Below are 27754 nucleotides of genomic sequence, written 5' to 3'. Positions count from 1 at the left end.
GGTTCTTCATGGTTGGTATGTGAAGAGTGTATCTAAGTTAGTAAGACAAACGGGAAGATCAATTTTGGAGATAAATGAGGCTGGCCACTCTTTCCCTGTTACCTTTGTATCCTTCAGTGTGTCAAAGCACCCCAATGCCTGAGGCCATTTTGGGAAATATTAAACAACTATCACTCTACCCCAAGCTGTATTTCATTGGCTGACAAAATATACCATCTTAGATACAAATTAAACAGAGAAAGCTAAATGTGATTTCTCTTACATAAAGTTCTTAGTGAGTTGGTGAGACCATTGATCTATCTAAGCAATGAGTGAATGTTTTGGGGTTTGACCCATAATCAATGCTGGTAAAAACTTAACACAAGTTTTCTTCCAAGTGCTCCACACAAATACTCAGAAGGCATCTCTCTCTCTCTTTTACAGTTTTCCTTCTGTCTCAGAATGACACCCTTTAGCAGAATCAGTAGCTGTCCAAATTCAACTGTATCAGCCCCACACTGGCAAGATAACTCTACAGGACCTGGATTGCCACGGTCTCATGCCTACTATGCTCTCTGTTACTGCATCTTGATCTTGGCCATCATTTTTGGGAATGTCCTAGTCTGCCTAGCAGTTCTGAGGGAACGCAGTTTGCAAACTACCACCAACTACCTTGTGGTGAGCCTTGCCGTGGCAGACCTGCTTGTGGCCACTTTGGTGATGCCGTGGGTGGTGTATCTTGAGGTGAGTACAGTTTAGGCTGCCTGTGCAAGGGCATCTCTTTTTGGGCATTTATGCATAATGGATATATCCTCAAATACGGTCTACACTGCTTCTCCTTGATTTTTCTTCCACCTCCAAGTTATGACATCCTTCGCTAATAGGGTACTCTTGCAGGTGGGCCAAAATTGATTTGGGAGTTATCTCATTGATACACAAAACAGGTAAATTAGGAGAAAAGATGGGACATTGGATTCTGGATATATGACCCACTCATTCGCTAATTACTCCATCATATTATTATATCTTTGCACCCCCATTCTCCAAATGGTGAGAATTCCGGGGGTGAAAACCTTTTAACCTGAGTTTAGTTTTTTGGGATGAGGTTACTGGATGCTTATGGCATTTTTGTGATATATGGTTTACTTAGACATACAGGATGAGCATACATGGTTACTCAAAGCATTAACACTCCAATACTGTTCCCATTAGAACAGAAACTGTTCCCACTAGGCTTCTGGGGGGGGCTTTTGCACCCAAAAGATGCCTTCTGAATTCCAAGTAAGGTATCTGACCTTCCAATCTGATCTTGTATGAGTCTCTTCCCAAAAACTGCCACTCTACCTCAAAAACTAAACTTTCTTCACAAAAGACTTGATGATATTCTCTAACACTTACAGGAGAATCTAAGCCCTGATTCCCAAAAGGCTCTCTCCTTCCAGAAGCGTCCAGCTATAAGAGAAATTGCCTTAACAAAAGGAAAAATACTTTGTCACTATTTTATTGGAGCTGTTTGGCAGGGTTGACAACTTAAACAAACCTTCTATTGTCCAGACCCCAACACTGCAACTATAGAATCACTGGACTACAAAAGGACAGCCCAGTGTGGGTTAATTTACCAGTGAGGAACTTCAATGTGTGCCAGCTGCCATTATGAACACTTATTGCAAATTTCTCTCTCAAGAATTTATTGTTTATAGCCAACAGCCATCACAATACAAACACAAAGCACACAAGTATAAAACAGAAAAACATTTGATACAATAAAACAAGAATACAATAAAATGATCAGGATTTAAAACATTCCTTCTGTTTAATCCCCTTAGGATTTGACAGTGGTATGGTTTAGAAAGGCTGCTCTTATTTTTCTTGCAGCTAGCACAAATAAAGCTATCCTATAGCTGATGAATTTGTCCACATCAGCCAACAGCCATCTAATTTTAAAATCATCTGATTAGCCTTCAAATTTGGTCTGGAAAGGGAGAATAAATTTAGCCCTGGGCGAATTATTGATGAGTATGCAAGACCTGTCCGGGGATTTCCATGACTTGTCCTGTGTCTGAAACCATTACACAACACTTGCATAACCCTAAAACAGACCATAGGTTATGCAAGGGTTATTTATTCTTCAAATAACTCCTGCTGCCTGGGTTTGGACAACACAGAAAGCCATGGCACCCCCAGCTGGAGCTTGCTACTGAATTGGAAGGGACCTTGCAGTTATCGTGTTCAATACCCCCTCCCCAGCTCATTACAATATACTGTATGTTTGACAAAATCAACACAAGGAACCTCTTAGTTGGACAAAGTTGAGGGCACTTTGAGGATTCCCTCAAGCCTGCCAGTTCTTTCCTCTTGTCTATGGATGTTGCTGTTTGGGCTATATAAGGATCAACACATAGGGTGCAAACCTATGCATGTTTAGACAGAAAAGGTTCCTACAACTCCCAGCATTTGCCAGCCAGCTATGCTGGGAGTTATAGAATTTTTTTCTGTTTAAACATGCATAGATTATGCTCTTAGAGAATAAGTTTGCTATTAATATATAGGATTCAACAAGTGTGTCTTCCTGTCAGTGCAACTACAAAGTGGGAAGAGTTACACCTGATGAATGTCTGCATGTTGTGCAGCCATAGAAAGCTGCACCAGAACCTGTCAGGAAAGAAGACAATGCTCTACAGCTCATATCTCCCCTGGCATCTGCACTGTCCCCCTAGAAAAGTCCATGTCACACTTCAAGAATCATCACTTTAAATGAGCTGACATATGAGTCAATTGTGTTGAATGAACATGTTCTTTCTTTTTAGATATGATTACACAATATCCATATACGAGAGCTGCAACAAATGTACTAAATTAGACTGTGCATTTTGGGCTGATTAAATTTCATTATTTCAGTGCAATTTGAGTAGGTAAGCTATGTGTAAGACAGCAACCTTGCAGCTAAGTTATTGACTTTCATTGGTTTTAGTTCCTAGGAAATGTGCTTTAGGATTGCACCTTCAGGGTTGTAACCAATGGTAGTTTGCTTAGCAGAAATCTCTTGCACTTCCTTAAGTTGGTACATGCAATTTTCACAGATTCCCCTATCTACTTCTGCCCTCTGTGCCATATCCCATTCTGTTCCAACCCTCAGAAGAAGCCTTTGGAGTGGGGTGGGGGGGTGGACTGGATGTATAAGTAGGTACAAAATTTGCTCTGATTTCCTTGAGAGGAAGCACTCTCCACTATGGCAAAGCCACCATAGGATATAACCCGTCGTTTCTAAAACAATGGAGAGAGCAATCCTATGGCCCCTAGACAATGTCCAGGCGGAGCACAGGATTTTTTCAGATTCCTGGATCCGAGGCTGGAGAGAACATTCTGACCTCGGTTTCAGGCATCTGAACTCCCTGCCCCTTCTCCTCCCCCTCACAGCTAGTACAGAGAGGACCACACTGGCTGCCTCTGCGAGCTTGCAAACATGAGCTCAAAGAGGAGGGAAAGGGGGGCAGTTCTGTGGGCAGGAAGAAGAGGAGACTGTGGCAGCCAGCTTATGAAAAATCCTCTGGCACCCCAGCCTCCTTCCTTCCTGTTCTGCAGAGCCCCAGCTAGATGGGCAAAATCACCCATCCAGAGAAAACACCAGGTAAGTGGAGATGGCAATTGCCTCACACTCTTCCCGCTGTGCCTAAAACACCCATCAGCCACAGCAGTATTACTCAACGTTGATCCAGTCAAATGCTACGCATCCTCAGCGGCTCTTTGCGTCCTTCAATTCTCTCTGAAGCCTAATCCACCATCTCTCCCCGCCTCTCTGTCTGCTAATAACTTTGCCTCTTTTTTCAATGCTAAAATCCAAACTATTCGCTCTGATCTTGCCAGCTCGGCTCCTCTTCCAGTTCCTGTTCCTCATCTGTCAGTTCCTCCTGCAAATTTCTCTGCATTCCCTTCGGTCTCAGCTGATGAACTGTCTACAATACTGCACTCTTCGAAGCCTTCCACTTGTTCTCGTGATCCGATTCCTTCTCGGGTCTTTATTAATCTTATCCCTGCTATCCTCCATTCCTTGCTTCATATTATTAATTTTTCTTTGTCCTCTGGTTCATTTCCTTCTGCTTTTAAACATGCTACAGTCTCTCCTATTCTCAAGAAATCTACTCTTGATGTGCTTTCTCTGTCTAACTACCGACCTGTCTCTTTGTTGCCTTTTGTTTCAAAGATCCTGGAGCGTGTGGTCTACTCTCGTTGTCTTGATTTTCTTTCTAGTAACTCTGCTCTGGATCCTTTTCAATCTGGATTCCATCCTTTGCATTCCACTGAAACAGCCCTTACTAAGATTACCAATGATCTTCTTATTGCCAAGTCTAAAGGCCTTTATTCCATTCTTACTCTCCTTGATCTTACTGCAGCCTTTGACACGGTTGATCACGATCTTCTTTTGGATTCCCTTCATGACCTCAGATTTTGTGGCTCCGTCTATAATTGGTTTGCCTCCTATCTAGCGGGTCGCTCTTTCAACGTGTTGGCTAATGGCAGCTCGTCTTCTTCTTTTCCCCTTTCAGTAGGGGTTCCGCAAGGCTCGGTGCTTGGCCCGTTGTTGTTTTCTTTATACATGTTGCCCTTGGGTAATCTTATTCAATCTCATGGCCTCCAATATCATCTGTATGCCGAGGATACACAATTATATCTTTAATCTCCGGATCTTTCTCCTGACAGCACCATGTACATTGATGGCGCTATATAAATAAAATAATAATAATAATAATAATAATAATAATAATAATAATAATAATAGTATCTCAGCATGTCTTTCAGATATCTCAGCTTGGTTGCTTCATCGTCGTTTGAAACTTAATATGGCAAAGACTGAATTGCTTGTTTTTCCTCCTAAACCTTCTCCTCATCTCTCATTCTCTCTTACTGTCAATGATGTTACACTTACTCCAGTCAAGGAAGCTCGTAGTCTTGGCTTTATATTTGATTCCTCGCTCTCCTTTATTCCTCATATTGAGGCAGTAGCTAAATCCTGTCGTTTTTTCCTGTATAATATTGCCAGGATTCGATCATTTTTGTCTGTCTCTTCTGCCAAGACTCTTGTTCATGCATTGGTTATTTCTCGGTTGGACTACTGCAACCTTCTTCTCACTGGCCTTCCTTCTTCTCACATCAGTTCGTTGGTTTCTGTTCACCACTCTGCTGCTAAGATCATCTTCTTGGCTTGCCGCTCTGACCATATTACTCCACTTCTGAAATCTCTTCATTGGCTTCCAATTCACTCCAGAATCCAATATAAACTTCTCCTGTTGACCTACAAAGTTTTTCACTGTCTAGCTCCTTCCTATCTTTCCTCTCTCATCTCACACTATTGCCCCGCTCATGCTCTTCGCTCCTCTAATGCCATGTTTCTCACCTGCCCAAGGGTCTCTACTTCCCTTGCTTGGCTTCGTCCATTTTCTTCTGCTGCCCCTTACGCCTGGAACGCTCTTCCAGAACATTTGAGAACTACAAGTTCAATCGCAGCTTTTAAAGCTCAGCTAAAAACTTTTCTTTTTTCTAAAGCTTTTAAAACTTGATTTTGTTCTGACTTTAATACTGTTAGTTTTACTCTACCCTGTGCCTGTTTGGTGCATTCTCTTCCCCTTCTTATTGTTTTATTATGATTTTATTGGAATGTAAGCCTATGCGGCAGGGTTTTGCTATTTTATTGTTTTACTCTGTACAGCACCATGTACATTGATGGTGCTATATAAATAATAATAATAATAATAATAATAATAATAATAATAATAACTGTGGTGACCAAACTGTGGGCTAATCAGATCCCAAATCAATTGTTGCAACTATTACAACAAATGCATGCAAAACAAAAAACCTACTGACAAATACACATACCTACATGCAAGCGATTACTATCCTTGTTACATTAAAAATTCCATTGTATACAGCCAAGCCATGTGTTACAGACCCGTACACTCTGATGAATGAGAACTTGACAATTAATTGAATATACGTAAACAAGCAAAGTTAAAATACCACCCAAATTTAGTAAATGATGAGATTATTAAGCTTAAGTTATTACCTAAAAGTAAACTGCTCATACACCAGCAAGACAGAAACATATTTAGTTTTCAGCTATGGTTCACAGTTAAGGGTGCTACAGCACATTATGAGAGACTGACAGCCCATCTTGGAAAATGAATCCACTCTTAGAGACATTTTAGGAGGTATTTCTATGCAGCCATCTAATCTTTTTTTTTTTTTTTTTTTTTTTTTTTGAATATTTTTATTATTAAAACAACAAACACAAATCAAAATCACTTAATACAAGATATTATCATACCTTACTATCATATATTCAATATTAACCTATTAAACATAATATAATAAACATAACAGTGCTCCCCCCACCTCGGGATCTCATTCTTGTTTCCAAAAACTCATAGTTTCATCTGTTGGTGGAACCCCCCTTCCTTTAGAAAATACAAACTCCAGGAACTTTTTCCATATACTCTCAAAATCATTCGTTTTTACTATGCCTCTTTGCATTTTTATATTACATGTCAATTTATCATTTATAGCAATGTCCCACACTTCTTTATACCATTCTTCAATACAATAATCTCCTGTAATTTTCCAATTCCTAGTTACTATCAACCTCGCAGCTGTCAGTAGGTTCGTTATCAATTCTTTCATTTCTTTATTACATTTAGGATCATCATGCAGTGAGAGTAATGCAATCCTTGGTGTAACTTCTACTTTAAATCCCACAATCTGTTCAATCTCATAAAACACCATCTTCCATAACTTTTGCACATGTATACAATCCCACCACATATGTAAATACGTTCCCTTTTCTCCACAACCCCTCCAACAATCTGCTGAAAGCTGTTTATTAATCTTATTTAATCTAACCGGAGTTAAGTACCACCTCCATACAAGTTTATAATAATTCTCCTTTATTCTTACTGACATATTTCTCAACACTCTCTGTCTCCATAGTCCATCCCACCTCTGTTGTCCTATTTGTATCTTCAGATCAGTCTCCCAAACCATTTTCCCAGCACTATCCAGCCCTCCTTTCTCAATTAATATATTATATATTTGACTCACTAACCCCTTTATCCCTATGTTTTGTCCCTTATCTATTTCTTTTTGTTCAATTAATTCCTCAAATTTCGTCCTCTCTTTACATTCTCCATTTTCTCTTATCCAATTTTTAGTCCATTGTTCTAATTGAAAATAATTTAACCACGTTAATTCCAAATCTCTCAAAACTTCTTCCAACCTCTCTCTTGTATTCATCCCCCTTAACCACTCTCCTAATTTCATTTTATTTCTTTCTTTTAAAACTTTGCTTAACCTCATCTTTAAATTTTCAGGAAATTTCTTTAACATTATCACCGGTGTTAAGGGGGAATTACTTGAAAACAATTCCTTTTTATAATTATCCCAAAGTTCCCAATGGAACTTCAGAAATTGGTTATCTAAATCATTAAGCCATTTACCCTTCCCTTTTTGCTTAAAAAACACATTTTGCAATTTCAACTCAATATTCCCTAGCGTATTTTCCTCCATCCATTTCAAATCCCCTACCCCTATAATTGCTTCAACAACATGTCTTAACCTATTAGCTAGATAGTAGTACTCAAGGTTTGGGAGACCCAGTCCGCCTCTCTTTTGGCTTAAATACCATTTACTTTTATTAATCCTTGATCTCTTCCCTTCATTGCAGTAATTATTTATAAGATTCTGCCATCTTTTTAATTCTATCACTGAAATTCTTATCGGTAACATTCTAAAGAAAAAATTAATCTTAGGTAAAATTTTCATCTTTATTAAAGCTATTCTTCCAAACCAGGAAAGATTCAGTTTCTTATACCTCTTTAACTCTTCCTCCAATTCTTTTTTCAATCCATTTAAATTCTCACTTCCCAAATCTTGCAGCCATCTAATCTGCAGCAATTGTTGACCAGGGACAAAAGCTCAACATTGAACTCAGAGCAAGGTACCACACCTTGCAATAAATATAAATGCCCACTGTGTCCATTAATAAAAACAGTGATAATGTAAGTGGACACAATAGGGCTATCCACTGCATTCAGGCCAAGTATGCCTCTGCATCATTGAATGTTGTGTATTTGGTCTCTTGCATTAAGTGCCCAAAAGATTGGCCAAAGAGGACTATGTTTAAGACAAAGATTAAATGAGCACAAATCAGGCAACAAGCATAAGAATGTCAATATGCCTGTCAGTGAATACTTTAACTTCCCTGAACATACCATGAAGGACCTCAGGGTGACAGTTCTAAAGAAATTGAAATCAGGGGCTTCCTGGGAACATGAGATTGCAGAACAAGAGATGACAGGAAAAATTGATTGTGCTAATAAGAACTTTATAGGGACTATGGTTTCTATGCACATTATAAAGACTTTTAGTGCACTTTGTGGTTTGTAATTGTAACTTTAAAAGGATTGAATGCTTGTTGCAGATCTACCTGTTTAACTGCCTTTTTACATTCAAAACCTCCAGTACACAATCTGATGATGTGGGTAGTAACCCACAGAAGCATGTGCTAATTTATTAAAGTATACAAACAACTAAACAGTTAGTCTATATGTATGCTACATGTTACTCTTGCATTTGTAAACAGAAGGCTAACATGGTTATACTATAATATTATGTAAAACATATGCATTTATATGAGTTAAACCTCAAGGATGGTGATTCATTTTAATGTGTATGCCATTCTTCTTAATCAGTGGCTGTGAAATGAAGTGTAATTAAAAGAAACTTAAAAGGCATATGCTCTTGATTAACAATACTAATGTAGCGATTCTGATGATTAATTATTCATAGCACTGCACAATAGAGCAAAAGTGAAAAAGGAAAATATTATAGTGCAAACACAATTATGCTCACAAAATGGAACTTGTAGCAATGTACAGAATCATTTCTAAAGAGTGATTCTCTTGTGAAATTGTTAATAGCCCAAAACTGGACTTTCAGTTTAAGGAGGAAGAAAGGAGGAAGTGAACAAAAGTATAAAAGAGGAGAGGCTATGATGCCAGTAGTCTAATTTGTTTGAGGCTAGTAATATTTTGCTTTCTAGGGTACCTTTCATCTCAAGAACTCAAAGCACTTTGCAAACATTAATGAGTTCACCAGGTCCTTACAATCTACCTCTGAAGTTGTTCTTTTTTTTCCTTTTCTTTTGCCAGAGAGTTAGTAATGGGATTCATAACAGGAGATTAGGTTTCAGCTGGTGGCAGAGTAACTGGAGTGAGAAAAGCAGGACTGAGAAGTGTAAAAGGCCCAGATCAAACATGCACATATGATTTAGTTAGAAAACCAGTCATATTAGCAGTTCTTGTGAAAGTTTTATGTAAGAGGTTATATTCAATAAGGCATAAATAGATTACATTTAATCAAGAATTTGAAAGTAAGAAAGGGTTATAGCCAGTATTTCTTATTAGGTGGTGAAGTCACATATTTTTCCATGTGGAGCTTCAAATAAATGAATGGAAAAACAATTGTTTCTTTCCAGTGGGGTAGCTGTGCTAGTCTATTGCAGCAAAACCAACAAGGAGGCTTGTGACACCTTAAAGGCTAAAAAAATCATTCTGGCCTGAACTTTTGTGGATTATAGCCAATTCATCTGATGCACAGAAAGTTACAGAAAAAGTTTCTGGTTTTTATACAGTACCTATGTAACTGGAGGTCAGAATGAAATTAAATGCATCAAGTACTGTATTTTCTGTATTTCATTTCCACCTGACCTCACTGTTTTCAATTGCCTACCACCACTATATGTATTGTATAAACTGCAACTCTCCATAATCTGATGAAGTGGACTATAACCCACAAGAGTTTGTGCCATAATACATGTGTCAGTTCTTTCTTTTCAGCCATCAGGAATATCTATATTTCTCTTGCCAAGCCTTCTGTGTGTATTATTTTGTCTATGGATTGTTAGCATCAAAAACATGTACGTTTAATAGGAAGAATTATGTTACGTTTATACACCTTTACCTACTTACTATAGACATAAGTACTACTGGCTACAGACCTGGAATTAGATGAGCCAAAACAGGGATATATATATATATATATATATATATATATATATATATATGCCGCAGTAGAAGGCAATGTGTATAGTGACATGCCGGCAGATAACATTGCCTAGAATGGAAAGTTGGTGCTCATAGAAATCTCTATGTAATAAGATGGTTCAGATGTTTTGTTACTACAGCTGTGGTTTGCTTACTTCAATATGTGATTTTAATTGCTAGCTACCTTAAATTTTAAGTGACAGAGACAAAGAAATGAATAATGTGTATATTCAATATGTACTTCCAAGTTGCTTCCTACCCACACCCACCCTCAGTAGAGCAAACTCCTTTGCACTTTGAAGAGCTGCTTTTTTAAGAAAATGTGCCTCCACACACTGCTTGGATGTGCTACATTGAGGCGACAGAATTAAAGTCTGGATGGCAAAAGCAAGAATACCCAGCTGGATCATTAACGCTCCTTCTTGAAGAGTGCATTTGACCTCAGCTTGTCCAGATGCCCTTGATGAAAATGTCTTCAGCTGATTGCCAAGAGCTTTCCTCTGGCCCACATATTTTCCAGTCCATTAAGTTGTACATTCTGTTCTAGAATCCAAGATGTAGTACCCAAGCATGAATATCTTTGGATGAGAATGGAGGATGTTTGGCCAGAGAACACATAAGACAGTGGTTTAAACAGTGAACTACATAGGTTTTGCCTTTATATTTATTTATTACACCAGCTGATATGCCCGGTGTTGCTTGGGTCTGTGAATAATGTTTATAACATTTATTTGATAACATTTTTTTCTACAACTTATTCATCTTTAGGTTGGTTGTTGTTTTTAGGTTTGGTTGAGTTAGTAAATTGTTTTCTTAGAATAAATGGAAAATTGTGTTAATAAGAACTGTATTTTAAATTAGAGCTTAGTTTTACCTGAAATGCCTACACCTCCCATCATGCCTTGGCCGGAGCAGCTGTCTAAACTTCAAAAACAATCAGGACGCACAATACGCTTTCTACCAGCTAAAAAAGATGCAAACCTAAGAATATGTTTTCAAAATATAACCCAGCATTGCCCAGATATCTGAATAACATATAGCAGGGAAGCGGATCTGAGATACCTGTGCTCTGAAGAGGCACCATGGCACTTTTGTATTTCTATTTTTTTAGTTAAATGGTCACCTTATGGTGCTGGTGGCATTATGCCATTGCTATGGAGCCACATAGAAGATAAAGCAATTTTCAATATCTCCTTCTGAAGAAATTTTATTTATGGAATGTCCTGAAGGAATTATTGCAATTTGTCATGAGTCATAGTTTGATGGCAAGAAAAAACTCTTGGGAATTCCACCCAACACATCCTGGGAATTATAGGCATAAGCCTCGTTTTTTTTATTAAATTCTTTAAAAAATATTTAAAATCCAAAATGTCATGTTTTTAGATTTTTCTGGTACATTGTACAGCCAGACCTATCAGCGTGCCAAATTTCAAGTTTATACCCAGCGTTGCTTGGGTCCCCTAAGATATTTGTCTGAGGTAAATCATCTTAAAGTAGCAGGCTGGTGCTAGGCCTGTGAGTTAACCTTTAAATGAATTAAATTTGTTTCTTTTTTTTCCTCTCTCACCCTCATGAAAAGGCTGGCCAGTGCTAAGCCTGTGAGGTAACTTTAAACGAATTAAATGCATTTCTCTCTCTCCATGAGGGAGCAGGCCAAATGACTCATGGGTAGCTTGGTCATTGCCATCGGCAACAGGCCTAGAGCTGCGACCTCCTTCCCTTCTGCTCCCGATGTAGCCTAGTAACTGAGGCAGCCAGCCCAGGCACTCTCCCTTCAGGCTCAGGATAGTGAGCCTCTTCCAGATGATGGCTGCCAATGCCTGATAAATCTTCCCTCCCACCCAAGGCATTCTGGGAGTTGTAGGCATAAACCTAGGTCCCTGAATAATGTGTTAATCTTTTAACACCTTCTGAGGTGTGGTGGAAGACAACTGGAGAGCAGGCCATCTCAGTTGTGGCACCCTGTTTATGGATTTTTTTCCCAGGCAGGCTTGCTTAGTGGCTGCATTAATGGCTTTTAAGTGCCATGTGGGGGGGGATTAAATATATTTTCCAAAGCCTTTTAACTTGAGATTTTTAATGCTGCTTTTTTCTGTTATAACTAAACCACAACATTCCAAGACAGTTGCAAGAATTACTGAATAACGTTTATGATTTTTATGTAAAAGCTTGACTTTACTCTTGAAACAGAAGAGTGAATGGAGGAATGACTGATAGCTGAGGCTAGAATGGAATGGTGGGTGGGGTGAGTGGCAGTTGGGGAAAGTCAGTTAGAAGGAGGGGGCTGAGTTTTATTTATTTATTTATTTATTTATTTATTGCATTTTTATACCGCCCAGTAGCCGAAGCTCCTTGGGCTGTTCACAAAAGTTAAATAAGCCTACAAGTTTAAAAAGATAAATAAGCCTACAAAGTTACTAGCCTACAGGTTTCCATGCTGGCTGTAATGGGGAGGAAGCCTCCTCCTCCACAGCCAGGATAAAAATGCAGGCTACTGCTCCCTTAGCAGAATAGTTAAAAACAACGACTTTTATCAGGCAGGCTGGCAAAGGCGAGGTGGGGATGGGATGTACCTGAGGGATGGACTTCATTTTCTGCATGGCCTGCACGGAAACCAGTTAGGACTGAGAGATAGTGACATGCCAGTACTACACCTCCCAGCATGCCTTTGGAAGCCCTCAGGTGCCCATGTCCTCAGCTCTTAGTGGATGCCCACAACTCTGGCCAAGTCCTGCTGGGACTGCCTCAGCCCGCACTTCTCACTCACGAAGTGCTCCATCAGGAGCCTGTACTGAAGGGCCGAGACTGGGCCGGGCACTTGCCTCCCTTCGTCAAGCTTGTTTCTGGGCATGTGCAGAGTGCTTCCCTTTCCTCCCTCCCTCCCAAGGTTGAAGGCTGCGTTTGCCTCAGTTTCTGAGAAAACCGATATCAGGACAGGGTACCTTTGAGCATGTCCAGAGTTCGGCCTCTCAAAGACACACTGTTGAATCTAGTTATGATTTCAAAACTACACATGGCAGGTGGGAGGAGGCACCGCAAATGGATGCAGCCCATTTATGTGGCTTGTTTCCTTTTCTCCGGCTATTGGGCAGTATAGAAATGTAATAAATAAATAAATAAATTATGTGGAATTGGGTTGACTGACTTTAGAAATCACAATGGATGCCAAAGGCCAGTAAGTCTGGCCTCCCACCCAACGTATGCTGGGAGTTCCGCCAAGGCATGCTGGGAGTTGTAGGCATAAACATGGGTTTTTATTAAATTCCTTAAAAATACTTAAGACCCCAAAATTCATGTTTTTAGATTTTTTTTCTGCTCCATGTACATGAAGACATAATGCTGTTCACCTTAATGCTGGGTGAACAGCATTAAGGCAGTACCATATGTGGAAGTGCATAAACATTTCAGGACATACGTAACACACACATACTTTCCGCTTTATAGGTAGAGATTTCTATACTACCCCATAGCCAAAGCCAATATTACCAATCTATATGTAATGTTAGATTTCTTGTAAGCAAAATCCCAACTGGTCCACCTTAAGTAAGAGTCAATAATTGTTAAGGATCTGGGATGTCAATCATGTTTAATTGCCCACACAAAAATGAGTGTTTTTCTGTTAGTAATCTATAGAATATATTTTTCCAGTACTTATACTGTCAAAATGCCTTTCAACTCTCTCTGAATCTGATAAGAAAATATTGAATCAGAATAGTGACTGTGGGATTCATGAGTATAAGGAGGAATTGGATCTATCACAATTTTTTAAAAAAACACCAGTATGACCTTGTTGTAATTTATTAAAAGGAATAAAGACTACTCTTTCAAATAAGGGGTATATAGCAAACCTCATGTTTGATTAGCAAAGATAAATTTGATTAAGCTAATCTTCCTATCAATTATGTATTCAAGGTGCCCAATAAAATTAAAAGCATAATCCTATGTATGTTTAGATAGGAAAAAGTCCTTCATTTCCCAGTATTCTTCAACCAGCCATGGGGAACCGTAGGACACTTTTAAAGATTGTGCCCGTAATATCTTTGCTAAGTTCTGATGTGAATGAATCAAGTCCAGACATTGGTGTGAGTTCTCCTAAAGGTGACCTAAGCTAAAAATGAGAAGGGCTGCTGTACATTACTTCTGAAGTAATATACACAGTTAATTGCTTTTATAATTGTAGTGATACCTTGCTGAGCTTGTTAGAGCTGACAAAACTACAGTGACCAGGAGGCAATTCAAATTCACTTTGGTTTCTTCTTCCTCTTCATGTGCTTTTTCCAGGGACTTGATAATTAATATACCTAGTGTTGTTGGTTGCCTTAGCAACCTAAGGCCATGTCTATCTCCCAGGATGTTTGTCATACAGGGCCAACTGGGTGAGATCAAGGATGATCAGTAAGTGTAGTAAGCAATTAGGCTGAATTGAATCACTTCATTATGATTGTGGTTTGTGACCTTCAGTTGAATAGGTTACTAGGACTAGAAATAATAGGAAGTTACCACTGCTATCCAAGAGAGGTTTATGAAGATTGTCAAATGATTATTTCTATGAAGTGTGGTGTTGCTTCAGAATCAATCGGTGCCTGTGGTATTCTTCCCACCTTACACATGTACATAAGTATGACACTAAATTCAGTTGAGGAGACAAACATCATGTTTCTGTCCACACTTACTTGGTAATATGTTCTGTAGCTTGTTTCTGACAGGAAGGACCCATCAAGCTGAATGAAAGTGCAACCTTTCTCTTAGCTTTTTCCAATCGCTCTTGTCTTCCATTTCTACGTTTTTTTCAAGAGCATCTGAGAAATGTAGTTATCAGAGTCAGACTAATGAATCTTTTATAAGACAAACTTCCAATCGCAAACAAGGGAATAACCAATTAAGACACAACAGTTACTTCCAAGGAAATATGCATAGGATATCAACCTCAGTTTTCTCCCCATTCTCACACCCACACCCACCATGTGCAACAATTTTCTGGCTCCCCTCGTCTGGACTCCCACTTTTCTTGCCTCCCCCATGTACCTTCCTCACCCCCTCCCTGACCCCCCACCCCTGCGCACTTTCCCAACCCCAAACCGTAATCCCGACCCAGTTTAGCTCACCTACGCGCAGCTAAAGCCCGCAGGAGGAGGAAACAGGAAGTCGGGAGATCGCGACCTGGTCAAGGCTTCGGTACTGCGGGTGGGGGTGGGGTTTGGGGCTGCGTAAAATACGCGGCAGGTAGCGGAGCGATGCAAGCAAGGGGGGTCTTAGCGGGCGCCGCGTTACAAACTCCTGGCTTATGAAGTCTATTCAAAATGAGGGAGGTCCATTTCATTAATTCAAACTTCTTGTAGTCCCTATATTTGTAATGTCCTTTATTTAATTATTTCTTTGTTTATTAAAACGTTTATATGCCAGGGTTCTCCCAGGAATGATACTGAAGGCAACAAACCACATTTATTTATTTATTTATTTATTTATTTTATTATATTTCTATGCCGCCCAATAGCCAAAGCTCTTTGGGTGGTTTACAAAAGATTAAAACCTTACAAATGTAATCGAAAACATAATATAAAACGCATTTACATGCAAAACAATTTAAAAAAATCAATTAAGGGTGCAATCTTATGGGAAATACAATCTGGCTGGGGGATGGTAGGCGTTGTAGGACTATTTTGTCTAAACATGCATAGGATTGTGCCTTTAGTCTTCTATCATTATACATAATCATACCTCACTTATTAATTGATCAAGTATTTTAGGCGATACACTTTCGTGAATTGTTTTCTGAAGAGAGTTGAGTGGAACCTTCAGTCTTAAAAGTATCTCTTTTAGGAAGAGAGATGCTTTGGATGGCAATCCAAAACACACTTTCATGGAAGTAAATTCCATAGAAATCATTATACGTAATGAAGTCAAAAATAGCTGAGATAATTGAAAATAAATTAGGTCTATAATCTGATTTCCAGCTGCCAGTAATTTACTGGCTTCACTGAAGCTACTTACAATATGGAAATAGACATTATGTAAATAAGAATGGATTTCAGCACATCTTTTAAAATCCAGTGGATTCAATTTTTGTTCTGTATTCTACATTTATGTATTATATTTTCTCCCACTTTTCCTCCATGGAACTCAGGGCATTGTACATCTTTCTCCCCACTCCGCTCCTCACAACAACCCTGTGAAGTAGGTTAGACTGAAAAATAGTGACTGGCCTAAAGTCACTCAACAAGTTTTATGACAGAGCAAAATTTGAACTTGCATCTCTCTAGCCTTATTCTTATTCTGTGTATGGCTCTATGTACACACAGTGGATGCATTCACACAAAACAATAAGCTTACTGTGAATACGGTGTGTACTGGCGCTAGTCACTCCTACTTGGCTCCTCCTGCTATCATGACTAGTAAACTAACAAGAAATAGAAGCTTACCATGACATCCAAACCCAGGATACTGGTTTGTTCCTCCTAAACAAGTCAGGATTTGTTAGCCAAGAAGAAATCCGAGTTTTTGATTATGGCTTGTAAAAAGCATAACAAACAAGGATCCCAGGTTGAGATGTATTTTTTATTAGCTGAACTGCTCGCACTAGCAGGAAGAGCCAAGTGGGAGTGAATGGGCTGCGTTTATGACCATGGCCATTGTAAGGAGGACAACTGATTCTCAGAAACATCTATATTTGTTATTGTTATTGTGATGCAAAAAAAGTAACCACAACAAATGCTCTTAAAAATACTGCTTTTCCCCCTTTTTCTTGTTTTCTTACAATTTAAGATTAAATATCCAAGTCCAGATCAGTAAGCTTTTCTAAGAATTCCACACCCATCTGAAATCTCACATGGCACCTCTACACAGAGGATCAATTTTCTGGGGTAAAATGTAGCTGCACATTAGCTGATGGAATTATTGCTGTGGAATGCAGAAATGTGAATTATTCATGTAAAAGCAGATATGTGAAAGCATTTCATGGGGATTTGTCATCCATACAAAATGCTCGAAAACATCTGTGAGTTGAAGCTAGATTTCTGGATAGATCTAGTGTATAGCACTATATTGTAATATATAGTTCTGGAATGACAGGTTCTAATGGAGTATTTTCAGATATATGCATCCACAGTAATTATTCTAAAAGCCATGTAGTAAATACAAAAAATTATGTTGGAAATGGCTCTCAAAGAGCTTTGTTTAATTGCCTTTCATGCAAACTGTTCTTGTCTTCAGTTGAACTTGTTTCATATGTATTTCCAAGATGTATTTGGAATTTAATGTTATGTTCAGTCTCCTAAAGGAGTACATGCAAGTAATTGCTTGTCGTATTTACCTATCAAGTGCTGTTTGGATGCAAAAATGATTCCAGATTCTTTTTCATTAATTGTTATTAAAATAAGAAATTGGGGAGCTTTTTTATGTACTCCTGCATCAAATCTCTCTCTCTCTCTCTCTCTCTCTGGCTAATAACAGGCTTGTGCATCTCTCTGTGGGAAAGCTGGCATGAAACAAAACAATAATGAATAATAATGAGCAAATCAAACCCAGGGCTATAGAACCATGAAGGGCGGCTGAACAGATGCTGCCTGTTTCAATCACTCATTCGCATTTAGTGAATTTTTATTACTAAAACTCAGTAACAGGTAGAGTATTCTCTCATTTTGGCACTTCTACAGGCCTAAAGCAAGACCAGTAGGAGAAATGGATCACTGAATCACACCTTTGGTTTCTTCCTGTAGTTTAAATTGTCTTGACTTTGGCCTTCTATTGCCTCTTTTGGTCGTTGTTCACTGAATAACTTCTAGGGTGACCACTGAGGCGCCAAAAAATTGGGGGGAAAGAGGAAACGCTTCACCCAAAATGTGGACAGAAAGGGCACAGATATACATAACATTTGCATGTTTAAATAAAAATGCAATACATCTTACCGTATTAGGGGAAGTTTGCCCAGGTGACCTGTGTGCTTGCAAAGTCTGCTGTCCACGTGCTAATTGTGGATAGGCAACTTCAAGGCCCCTGCTGCTCTCTCTCTTTATGGTTCTTTAAAACATACTTCTACCAGACACTTTCAAATAGAGGGCTGTCCTCTATAAAGCAGGTCACCTGGCCACCCCAAATTGGCTTCTCATAAACCATACTGAGGTAAATTAGATCCTTCATCACCATGAGGTCAGGAAGCTTTCTCAGTTATATTATGTATCTCTTCTTCCTACTTCACAGAGCAGCCTCGGTAATTAAAGGAAGCAAGAGAAGGCTAACACACTGCCAGCCTAGAGGGAAATGAATGTATCTAGATTGGTATTAATTCCTTTGTGATGTTTCTGTGCCATAAAACACCACCTTGCAAAAGGTTAGAGAGAGGAGAGAAAAACAGAGACTCAAGAAATCACATTCTCAGGAAGCTATTGTAGCATACCAAATGGGACACAGAATATATGAGAGGATGGTGGAAGTGGGGAGGAATACCACAGCTCACCTTGACAGAGTGCCTAGTTTAAGATGGTCTAAGTGGAGCATTGTTTTAAGTGGAGGGCCGTAGGATAGTTCACAGATTCCTAGATCTGTTGGAGATAGCGCTCCAACCTCAGAGCCAGAACTCTGAGCTCCCCACTCCCTCACAGCTGGCACAGAGAGGACCATGCCAGCTGCCTCTCCAAGGTCACAAAGGCAACCTCAGAGGGAAGGGAAGTGGGTGTGCCGGTGGGCAGGGAGGGGAGGGACAGCTCATGGTATCCCCAGGCCTCCCCAGCCTCCATCCCTCCCTGGCACCTCAACTACTGGGGTGAAAACACCTGTCTAGTAAAAATGCAGAGTGGGGGAGCAAGGAAGTGAAGATTGAATTTGCCACTCCTTCTACTTGCTTTGAATAGCAGTAAGTCTACTGAGTTTGGAGGTTTACAGCCATCCCTGTAGGATTACTTCCTACACTAGAATAACAATTCACGATAGGCATTTCAGAGTCCCACTGCTCTGTTCAACGAAAGCTGGCAAAATTAACCATTTACAGTGTACTTTAGGGAGGGTATAGTCCTGGTGGCCAAGATAGCTCCCTGGTGGCCAATTCCTCCCCATTTATTGGCACTCTTTGGGTTGCTAAAGTAAGAAAAAAGTTTAAAAGAAAAGGAAAAACTTAGCGCGTCACACAGGATCATAACAAGGAGCACTTAGGTCCACTGAGGGCCAAACTAGACATGACACTAAATTGTACATTAGGCATCTTAATTGCAGGGGTGGGGCACAATTTTAATCAAGACTGCAGTGCATTGGGAGAGCAGGCTTAATCCTTTTCTCCACTGCCACAGTTCCAGAGCATCATCACATGGGGAAAATCATGTTTGCTTACTGTTGCTTCTCCACCCGTGCTTTTGTCCCTCATTACTTCCTCTTTTGAAAGAGGAAGTAAACATTGTGCATCTGGCCCATTCAGTGGGCCGTTTTGATCCCGCTGCTTCTCCTGCACACAGCAGGAGATAGCGGTAACTTCTGTCTTTAAAATAAATTAGACCGGGCAGGGGGATGTTTTGTGGTGCTAAGGAGGCTAGAAGAGGCAGGATGCGCACGGGAGGCAGATGACGTTGTGAGGAGGACCTGCACAAATCCGTGAGCGCCCAGTAACAAGCGTCCAATGAAACGCTTGTCTTATGGAGTTTCCAGTGAAGATTCTGTTCTGCGCTGCTATTACCTCCAAAATAATGAGGATGAGATGAGGATGACTAATAGCAGTGGGAGGGATTTTCCATCAGGACTACAGCAGGGGAAGAAAAGGTTAAACTACCCCTGTTGACTTCCCTCGGACATTTAAAATTCTTCAAGGATACACTTGCATGCTTAGTATTTTCAAGGTTGAATGCTTCAGTTCTTTTGTGATGGGTGAAAAAGGTTTTGGTGAGTTTAGTTAAGATATTTCTGCCTTCCCATCCATCCAGCATGGATTTGTCTCTGAAATCTAAATTATTGTGAGAAGTGTCCCAAGGGATGTAGAGCTGTAGGTATGCAGAAAATAAGAACATAGGAACATAAAAAGAGTTGTGCTGGATCAGACCAAGGATCCATCTGGTCCAGCACTCTGTTCACACAGTGGCCAATCAGCTGTCGACCAGGACATGGTTCAACAGCACCCTCCCACCCATGTTCCCAGCAACTGATGTATATAGACTTAGTGCAGTGGTTCCCAAACTTTTTCAGGTAACCGCCCCCTTGGTTCCACAAACTCATGCCCAGTGCCCCCTACCCTACACTATAAAAATCATTAATCAGAATAGCGGTTTTCAATGACCCACTAACGAAGATAATAACAATAAAATTCAAAACAGTTACAATTAATTGAATATTTATTCAAAATCCGAAGCACCCGCCACAGGCTTGCCAAGGGAGGGAGGGAGGGAAAAGAAAGTGAATGCCTCAGTTTTGCAGCCGGCGTGGCAGGGCACACCAAGCGGGGTATGTCTCTTCATTAGCGTTTTGGTGCTTTTGAAACATTTCAATTCACCGTTAAAAGGACTCATCTTAAACGGTATTAATACATGTGTGGATTCTTCCCCTATATGGCTTGGGACCAAACTACCTTCTCCCATAAAAATGTCCCTGGGTTTTAAGACCTTCTGGAGAGGCGCTTCTTGGAAATGACCACCTCGAGCACCCCTCTGCCACCCCCTTGCCTCTTAACGCCCCCTATGCAATCCCACCGCCCCCAAGGGGGCAGTACCACCCACTTTGAGAACCACTGATTTAGTGCCTCTGATACTGGAGGTAGTACATAGGCAACAAAGCCATTTCTCACATCACTATCCTATAAACAATAAATCAAGGGCCACAATTTTTGCATAATGCTGCTATTCCTTACCTATAGCAGTGGGGGTTGGTGGCTCTGATGTCAGTGCAGTGGTGAATCTACTCAGAGTTTCAGTCAGAACCAGTCAGAACTCTAAAGGAGCTATCCAGGGTTTTTTGCACTTTGGATAGTTCCTTTAGAGTTCTGTCTGGTTCTGACTGAAACCAGGAGCGGATTCGCCACCCCACCGACATCGGAGCCATCAGCCTCCATTGATATACGTAAAAGATGTAACATGTCCTATATGCTAAAGGATATCTTAACTCTGTATAATTCTGTTTCCTCTGCATGAACTTTGCCATGAGATTTAGGAGTATGGTTCTTTATTCTAAATTCTCCTATGTGCTCTTCCCTTCCAGTACCTTCATTAGTAGAAAGGGAGCCAGCCATGGCCTCTTCATTTTCTTTTTGATTGCCTCTTCTGCAGGTAACCCAAGCCAAGTATTAGACGGTACAGCAGTTTCCTCCTTCTGCAGCATAAAGAATAATAATCCTTATTTCTCATGGGCACCATGAAACTTTATTCATTAAGGTTCATATAAAACAATTTAACAGCTCTGATAGGAAGGTGCACCTGCAGGGTATTACTATTCAGTGCATAGCAATAGTGATGTTTTGTGATTGATATTCAGGTGACGGGAGGAGTCTGGAATTTCGGCCGCATCTGCTGTGATATATTTGTAACTCTGGATGTGATGATGTGCACAGCCAGCATTTTAAATCTCTGTGCTATCAGCATTGACAGGTAAGGACCAGAGAGCATGATAGTAAGCTGGGGTGGAAGCAGGAGATTTCCAGATGGGCCAAGAAGTGTGTTGAATTTGAATACGTTAGGGATCATTGTAGTAAACATATAGCATTTTTTGTAGATGTATTGCATATCAGCTTCCCAATTTAAACCCAGGAAATCATCTGAGGGCACTGGATGCTGTTTGATATTTAAAGTTAAGCAGATATGAAGGCAAACTATATGTTAGATATATGTAATGAAGGCTCAAACTATTTTTTTTCATGAAAAACAGCTCCAGAAGACTGCAATTTTCAGAGGTTGACGGGTGGCTAATCTTTACTGCACTGGCCGATTTCTCCACTCGAAATCCTCCATTTAAAACCCCACAAAGGAAAATCCCTGCAGGGAAATGGTCCATAGGCAGTGGTGTAGTAGATCCAGGGCTTGCAGGGGACACTGACTTCATCTACCCCACCCCAGAATTCCCTTTTCCTTCTGAACATAGGTGCAATCCTCACAGTAGCTGAGGGGACATGGATTTTGCTGGCAAGAATAAATTGTTCCCTGTTTTAATGAAGATGCAATGGGTTTGTTGGTAATGACCAACACAGCTACCTACATTTTAAAAAAATTCCTTGAGGGTGTGGCTATGGGGACTATCATGATGAGCCCCTGCCCTTCAAAATTTAACATTACACCACTGTCTATAGGGAAGCATTAATCACCCCTTGACATTGCACCTTCACTCAAAATCCCAGCGTCCTGTTCCTGAAGCTGTTTTTCATTAACAAGAATATCAGGACCCAATTACAAATGGTTACATCCCATGACAGTGGCTGAGTTCAGATGACATGCTAATCAACTGGGGGTGGGTGGGTTATAGGAACAGAATGGGAAACAACCATTGATTCACGTGTCATCTGAACTCAGCCAGTGTCAAGGGATGTAACATGAAATGGAGCATACAAATGTATACATCGCACACGTGCAGAAAGCTTTGTTATAGAAGTCTACTTCGCTCATTATTGATCCTCTGCCTCTTCTTAACTTTGACGATAATAAGTAACTATCTAGTTCACTTATTCCTTTTTCATTCTCTTTCCCACTCTGCTTGTCTTTTTCATCTCTATTTTTACTATTCAACTCTCCATTTTCTTTTGCTTTGTTCGCTATTGTTTCCACCATTTTATTTATTCCTTTTGCCCTTTTCTTCTTTTTCGTCCTTCCATTCTGGATTCAACTTTGCCTTCTCTTTCTCTTTTCCTGACTTCCCCTTTCTTTTTCATCACCCTTGTTTTGGAGTTGATTTACTTTGCAGATACACTGCAGTGGTTATGCCTGTTCATTATCAATACAGCACAGGGCCTAGTTCTTGCCGGAGAGTCTCCATCATGATAGCAATAGTTTGGCTGCTGGCATTTGCTGTTTCCTGCCCTCTTCTCTTTGGCTTCAATACTACAGGTAAAAACAGTATCTTGAAATATGAATTTTATACACACATATGAGGTGGGGCTGCTACTATTGTGATATGTGTATGTGCATATATCTTTAAGAGGCCTGTAAGCTGTTAGTTTCCCTTACCTTTCTGGAGGCCTATTTGTTCTCTCTTTGTGTGGGCTTTGGAGTTAGGCAATCTGATGTGTGGCTCCTCAGGAGTTAGTCTTCTCTCAAGTGTTTAACAATAAAGGATACCATTGTGGAAGCTTCAGAGTCGTTACTTGGCAAGCAAGGCCTAGGGTGAACTGCAGGTTGACCAGTCCACGCCCAAGGGACATTACAACTATAGCTTGGAATCATTAAGCAAGAGTTTTCAACCTTTCCTTTGGTCACCCAAATATTCCCAATGGTCTCAACGTCCTCCTCCCCAACATCCGGATGGGCGCCTGACCACAATTGCCTTTTTTTCCTTTCATCCAACCTGCCCCTCTCCCCAACATCATGTCGTCAGCATACCAAGCAGGCCTTCTACTTTTCCGTTTTACATCTTTTACCAGGCTAGGCTGGACTGGAAAGAAAAGTGGCTCCACACACTTGCCATTTCATTTTAGAATGCTTTGCAGTGCGGCCCAGCTACCAGGAAAACATTTTTTAAAAATAACAATTAGGATAAGGGCCTCATGGTGCCAGGGGAAGTGCCCATGGCTGCTCTGGCAGCTATCACAGGCAGTAAGCTTGTATACGCTAGTTGCTGGGGAACATGGGTGGGTGGGTGCTGTTGCACCCATGTCCTGCTTGTGGGTTCCTGGTTGACAGCTGGTTGGCAACTGTGTGAACAGAGTGCTGGACTAGATGGACCAATGGTTTGATCCAGCATGGTTCTTCTTATGTTCTTCCAGGCACTACATTGGGGACCTCATGTTTAATAGTTCAGCCTCTTCTTTGCTGGAAGAGGAACAACAGAGCCTTGTGGCACCTTATGTTCTTAAACTTCCTTAAAGACTGACACATTTATTATTATAATTGGGGCATACTGGTAGTTGTAGGATTTTTTTTCTGTCTAAACCTGCATAGGATTGCACCTTAAATGTAATCCTATGCATGTTTAGACAAAAAGCCATACAACTACCAGCATACCCGAACTATGTATTCCAGCTGGTGCATGCTGGGAATTATTTGGCTTTTTTTCTATCTAGACATGCATTGGATTGCATTCTTAGGCCTGGTTCAGACAACACGCTAAACCATGCTGCTTAACCACAAAATGTTTAAGGGAATGCATGCATCCCTTTAACCATTTTGTGGTTAAGCAGCATGGTTTAGCATGTTGTCTGAACCAGGCCTTAGTCTTAAATGGACCACAAGACTCCTTATTGTTTCTACTGCAGCAAACTAACATTGCTACCCCTTTGGAAATTGTGTGAAAGAACTATCTTCTTTTGAGTAGGGAAGCTATGACTGTGCTCACTGGAAAATAAATTGATTAATACTAGCTTTTCAGCCCTGTTGAACTTCATTTCTACTAACAAACTTCTAGATTTTTGTAAAAAAATATATCCATAAAATTGTAAGCATTGGAAGGGACCTTGGGGGTCATTCAGTCCAATCCCATACTCATTGCTGTATCTACAATGCAGGATGCAACTACAGCAGCCCTGAAGATGAATCTCCCGTCTCTGCTTAATACTTCTAGCGAAGGAGAGTCTCCCCCTGCCGCAAGGCAGTTGATTTCGCTATCAAGTAGATTTTATAATTACAAACAGGGCCAGCCCTACCATAAGGCAGACTGAGGCAGTCACCTCAGGCAGCAGATTTAAAAAGACAGCAAATCGTTAGTGACTCAGTTTGTTAATATTGTATTTTTACCGCTAGAGATGAAGATAGGTGCTTGTGGGATTTTCTGCCTCATGTGCCCAAATAACATGCCTGGCTTTGTATCCTATGTACTCACTTGGGTGGGTGAGGGGCACCATTTGCTGCTCCACATCAGGCAGCAAAATGTCTTGGGCAAGCCCTGGTTAGGAAAGCCATATTGTGCTTTTCCTTAGACCCATATCCTAGTTGGCCTTTATGGTGCACAATACAATTCTTGTACTTTCAACATTGTGCTGCCTTCCTCTTTCTGTTTTTCTTTTTTCTTTCTGTCTCAGGAGACCCCAATATTTGTTCCATCTCCAATCCCAACTTTGTTATCTACTCCTCCGTGGTCTCCTTTTATCTTCCATTCTTGGTGACTCTGCTGCTCTATATCCGGATTTATATTGTGCTGAGGCAAAGACAGCGGAAGCGAATCCTCACCAGACAAGGCAGCCACAGCATCAAAGCATGTTACAAACAGAAAGTATGAGCCCTTTCCACATTGGCTAGACATTTTGCAGCCCAACTCTGCATCCTAGAAATGTTGTTGGATATATCTACCTGCCCAGCTTCTGTACATCCTGTGCCATTCCCTCACAATGGTCTGCCTAGCTCATACACCTTAGGGGTGGGCAGTTTGTGGCCCTCCAGATGTTTGGCCATAACCCCTCATCATTGGCTATGCTGGCTAGGGCAGATGGGAGTTATAGGCCAAAACATCTAGAGGACTACATGTTGCCCACCACCACCTTACACTATTGCTTTCACCCTATCCAGCTTCTGCCAACACACCTCATGCCTCTGTTTCCCATTGTCTTCCACATTGTCCTTCTCTTTGCATCATATAATCTCTAGATTGAGGTGACTGAGCCTCCAGCAGTCAAAGCCTTTCTACACAAGGCTTTTATTGTGTGTTCCTGATTGCTCACTCACAGCAGCTCATTCTTCATCAGTAAGAGTATAATGAAGAAAAAGCAGGAAAGAAAACATGGCAAAACAGTGTAGGAAACTGCAAATTCTCGACAAGAGCAGGTTTGCTGCATGAACATAAAATTTCAGGATCATACCAATAAACAGAATAAGAGAGCAATCCTATGGTCCCTGAGAGCATGTCCCAGGGATCATAGGCTTGCTTGGAAAAACCCTTCAGACAGAACTGTGACCTTGAAAATGGGATTTGAACATCTAACTCCCACCCCGCCTCTGCCCCTCACAGCCAGTGTGGAAAGAACCACAGGCTTGCTTGGAACCAGTTGCCCTCCAAGGTCAAGAAAATGACCTCAGAGGAGACGGAAAGGGGACATTTCAGTGGGTGTGGAGGGGAGGAGACAGAGTAGCCAGGATATGAGATACCCTGAGCCTGCTCCAGCTTCCTTTCCTCCCCATCCAAAGGGCTCTCTCTAGACTAACGAAAATCAACAAAGACTGAAGACCAGGAGGCGAAGATCGCCTCTGCTGTTCCCTCCCACCCTGCTGGCTTCTGAGTAGCAAGGACCCAGTTGATAGGATTGTACCCCAAGGAGCTAAACACATGTAATGTACAGAAACCACTTCAGCCCAATACAGAGTAGTAAACAGAATTCAAGTGCACTTTCAGCTGTGGATGCTAGACTTCCTAACACCCCTGGGTATAAGAACGGGTTTCCCTTTGTTGATTCAGGGCTATTAGTTTTGGTGGTTAAAAGAGAGAGCTTCTTCAGTCTGATTATAAAATCAGATCCTAAGTAACTATTAGTTGATATCAGATCTACCAGTTCATAAGTGGTTCCTGACTGTTGTTTGCTTCTTGGTTTTCAGCAACATACAGAAAAAAAGGCTTTGCACCAAAAGCCTCCAGATGCACTGTCCTGTTGCTTGCAGCTCAAGTGCTCGGACCAGAGGCTGCCTGCTGAAAAGAAGCCCCTGGCACCTACTGAACTGCAGCAATATTGCAGTTTCTGCCATGAAACTTCCTTCTCCAGTACAGGAGATAAAGAGGCAGTTGACCTAAAGATGAGGAGAAAAACCAAGGAACAAAGCTTAGAAGTGCACAAACTCAGCAATGGCAAAACCACCACCTCCTTGAAGCTATCATCTCAGCAACATCGGACAATACAGCTTAGAGAGCGGAAAGCCACACAAATGCTAGCTATTGTTCTTGGTAAGTGGCGGCATTTCCACTGCTTTTGAAGTGCAACCTGAACAGGAAGGAGGACCAAAGTAAATACTGTGTGGAAGATCTCAACAGGTTTTGTTGGGTTTAAGGGAAAGTAAGTGCAGCAGGTTATGAATTTGATTGGAGGAATGACAGGAAGAAGGGGGTGCTTTCCCCCTCCTTATTTTTTCTGCTCAAAGCCTTTATCCCAGCTCATTTTTCCATCTTTGGGGGAAAAGATATGAGCACACATATCATTTCCCCTACAGGTAAGAAAGGAACATGAGGTAAGAGGGAAAGGAGATTTTGTGCAGACAAATTACTCTAGGGGTGGGGATCTCTGGCCTAGGGGCCAAATCTGGCCCTTCTGTTGTCCCAATCTGGCCCTCCAGATTTTCCCAGATAGCCATGCCCACCCCTCAGCATCTGCATCTTGAGGTGGCCTGCTCACTCTGCCTCATGACAGGGCCGGCCCTGGCCAAAGTGGTGATGATTTTTTCCTTTTCTTTTGAATCCTAGGGACTTTCATAGTCTGCTGGCTGCCATTCTTCTTGACACACATACTGAATACCCACTGCCACACTTGTCACATCTCCCCAGAGCTGTACAGTGCTACCACATGGCTTGGATATGTCAACAGTGCCCTCAACCCTGTTATCTACACCACCTTCAACAATGAGTTCCGCAAAGCTTTCCTCAAGATCCTGTATTGCTGA

At 40.9% G+C, this 27754-nt stretch overlaps 1 protein-coding gene across 1 annotated transcript; it reads left to right on the top strand.

The window, feature by feature from the left end:
• Nucleotides 1-441: 441 nt before the first annotated feature.
• DRD3 (dopamine receptor D3) lies at nt 442-27754 on the top strand. Its single transcript, XM_063127647.1, has 6 exons — nt 442-723; nt 21513-21625; nt 22929-23071; nt 25198-25388; nt 26702-27044; nt 27558-27754. The coding sequence occupies exons 1-6, from the start codon at nt 442-444 to the stop codon at nt 27752-27754; spliced, it is 1269 nt and encodes a 422-aa protein (XP_062983717.1).

Source organism: Elgaria multicarinata, chromosome 5 (assembly GCF_023053635.1).
Source record: "Elgaria multicarinata webbii isolate HBS135686 ecotype San Diego chromosome 5, rElgMul1.1.pri, whole genome shotgun sequence".
NCBI classification, from domain to species: Eukaryota; Metazoa; Chordata; class Lepidosauria; order Squamata; family Anguidae; genus Elgaria; species Elgaria multicarinata.
Note: the sequence above shows the minus strand (reverse complement) of the source record. Positions and strands in the feature narration are given on the sequence as shown.

What these genes read in the sequence shown, in the direction of transcription:
- DRD3 (XM_063127647.1), top strand. Translation starts at nt 442, where the DNA reads ATGACACCCTTTAGCAGAATCAGTAGCTGTCCAAATTCAACTGTATCA. An exon ending in CGTGGGTGGTGTATCTTGAG is followed by an intron (nt 724 to 21,512) that starts GTGAGTACAGTT and finishes ATTGATATTCAG; the next exon opens with GTGACGGGAGGAGTCTGGAA. An exon ending in AAGCATGTTACAAACAGAAA is followed by an intron (nt 25,389 to 26,701) that starts GTATGAGCCCTT and finishes CTTGGTTTTCAG; the next exon opens with CAACATACAGAAAAAAAGGC.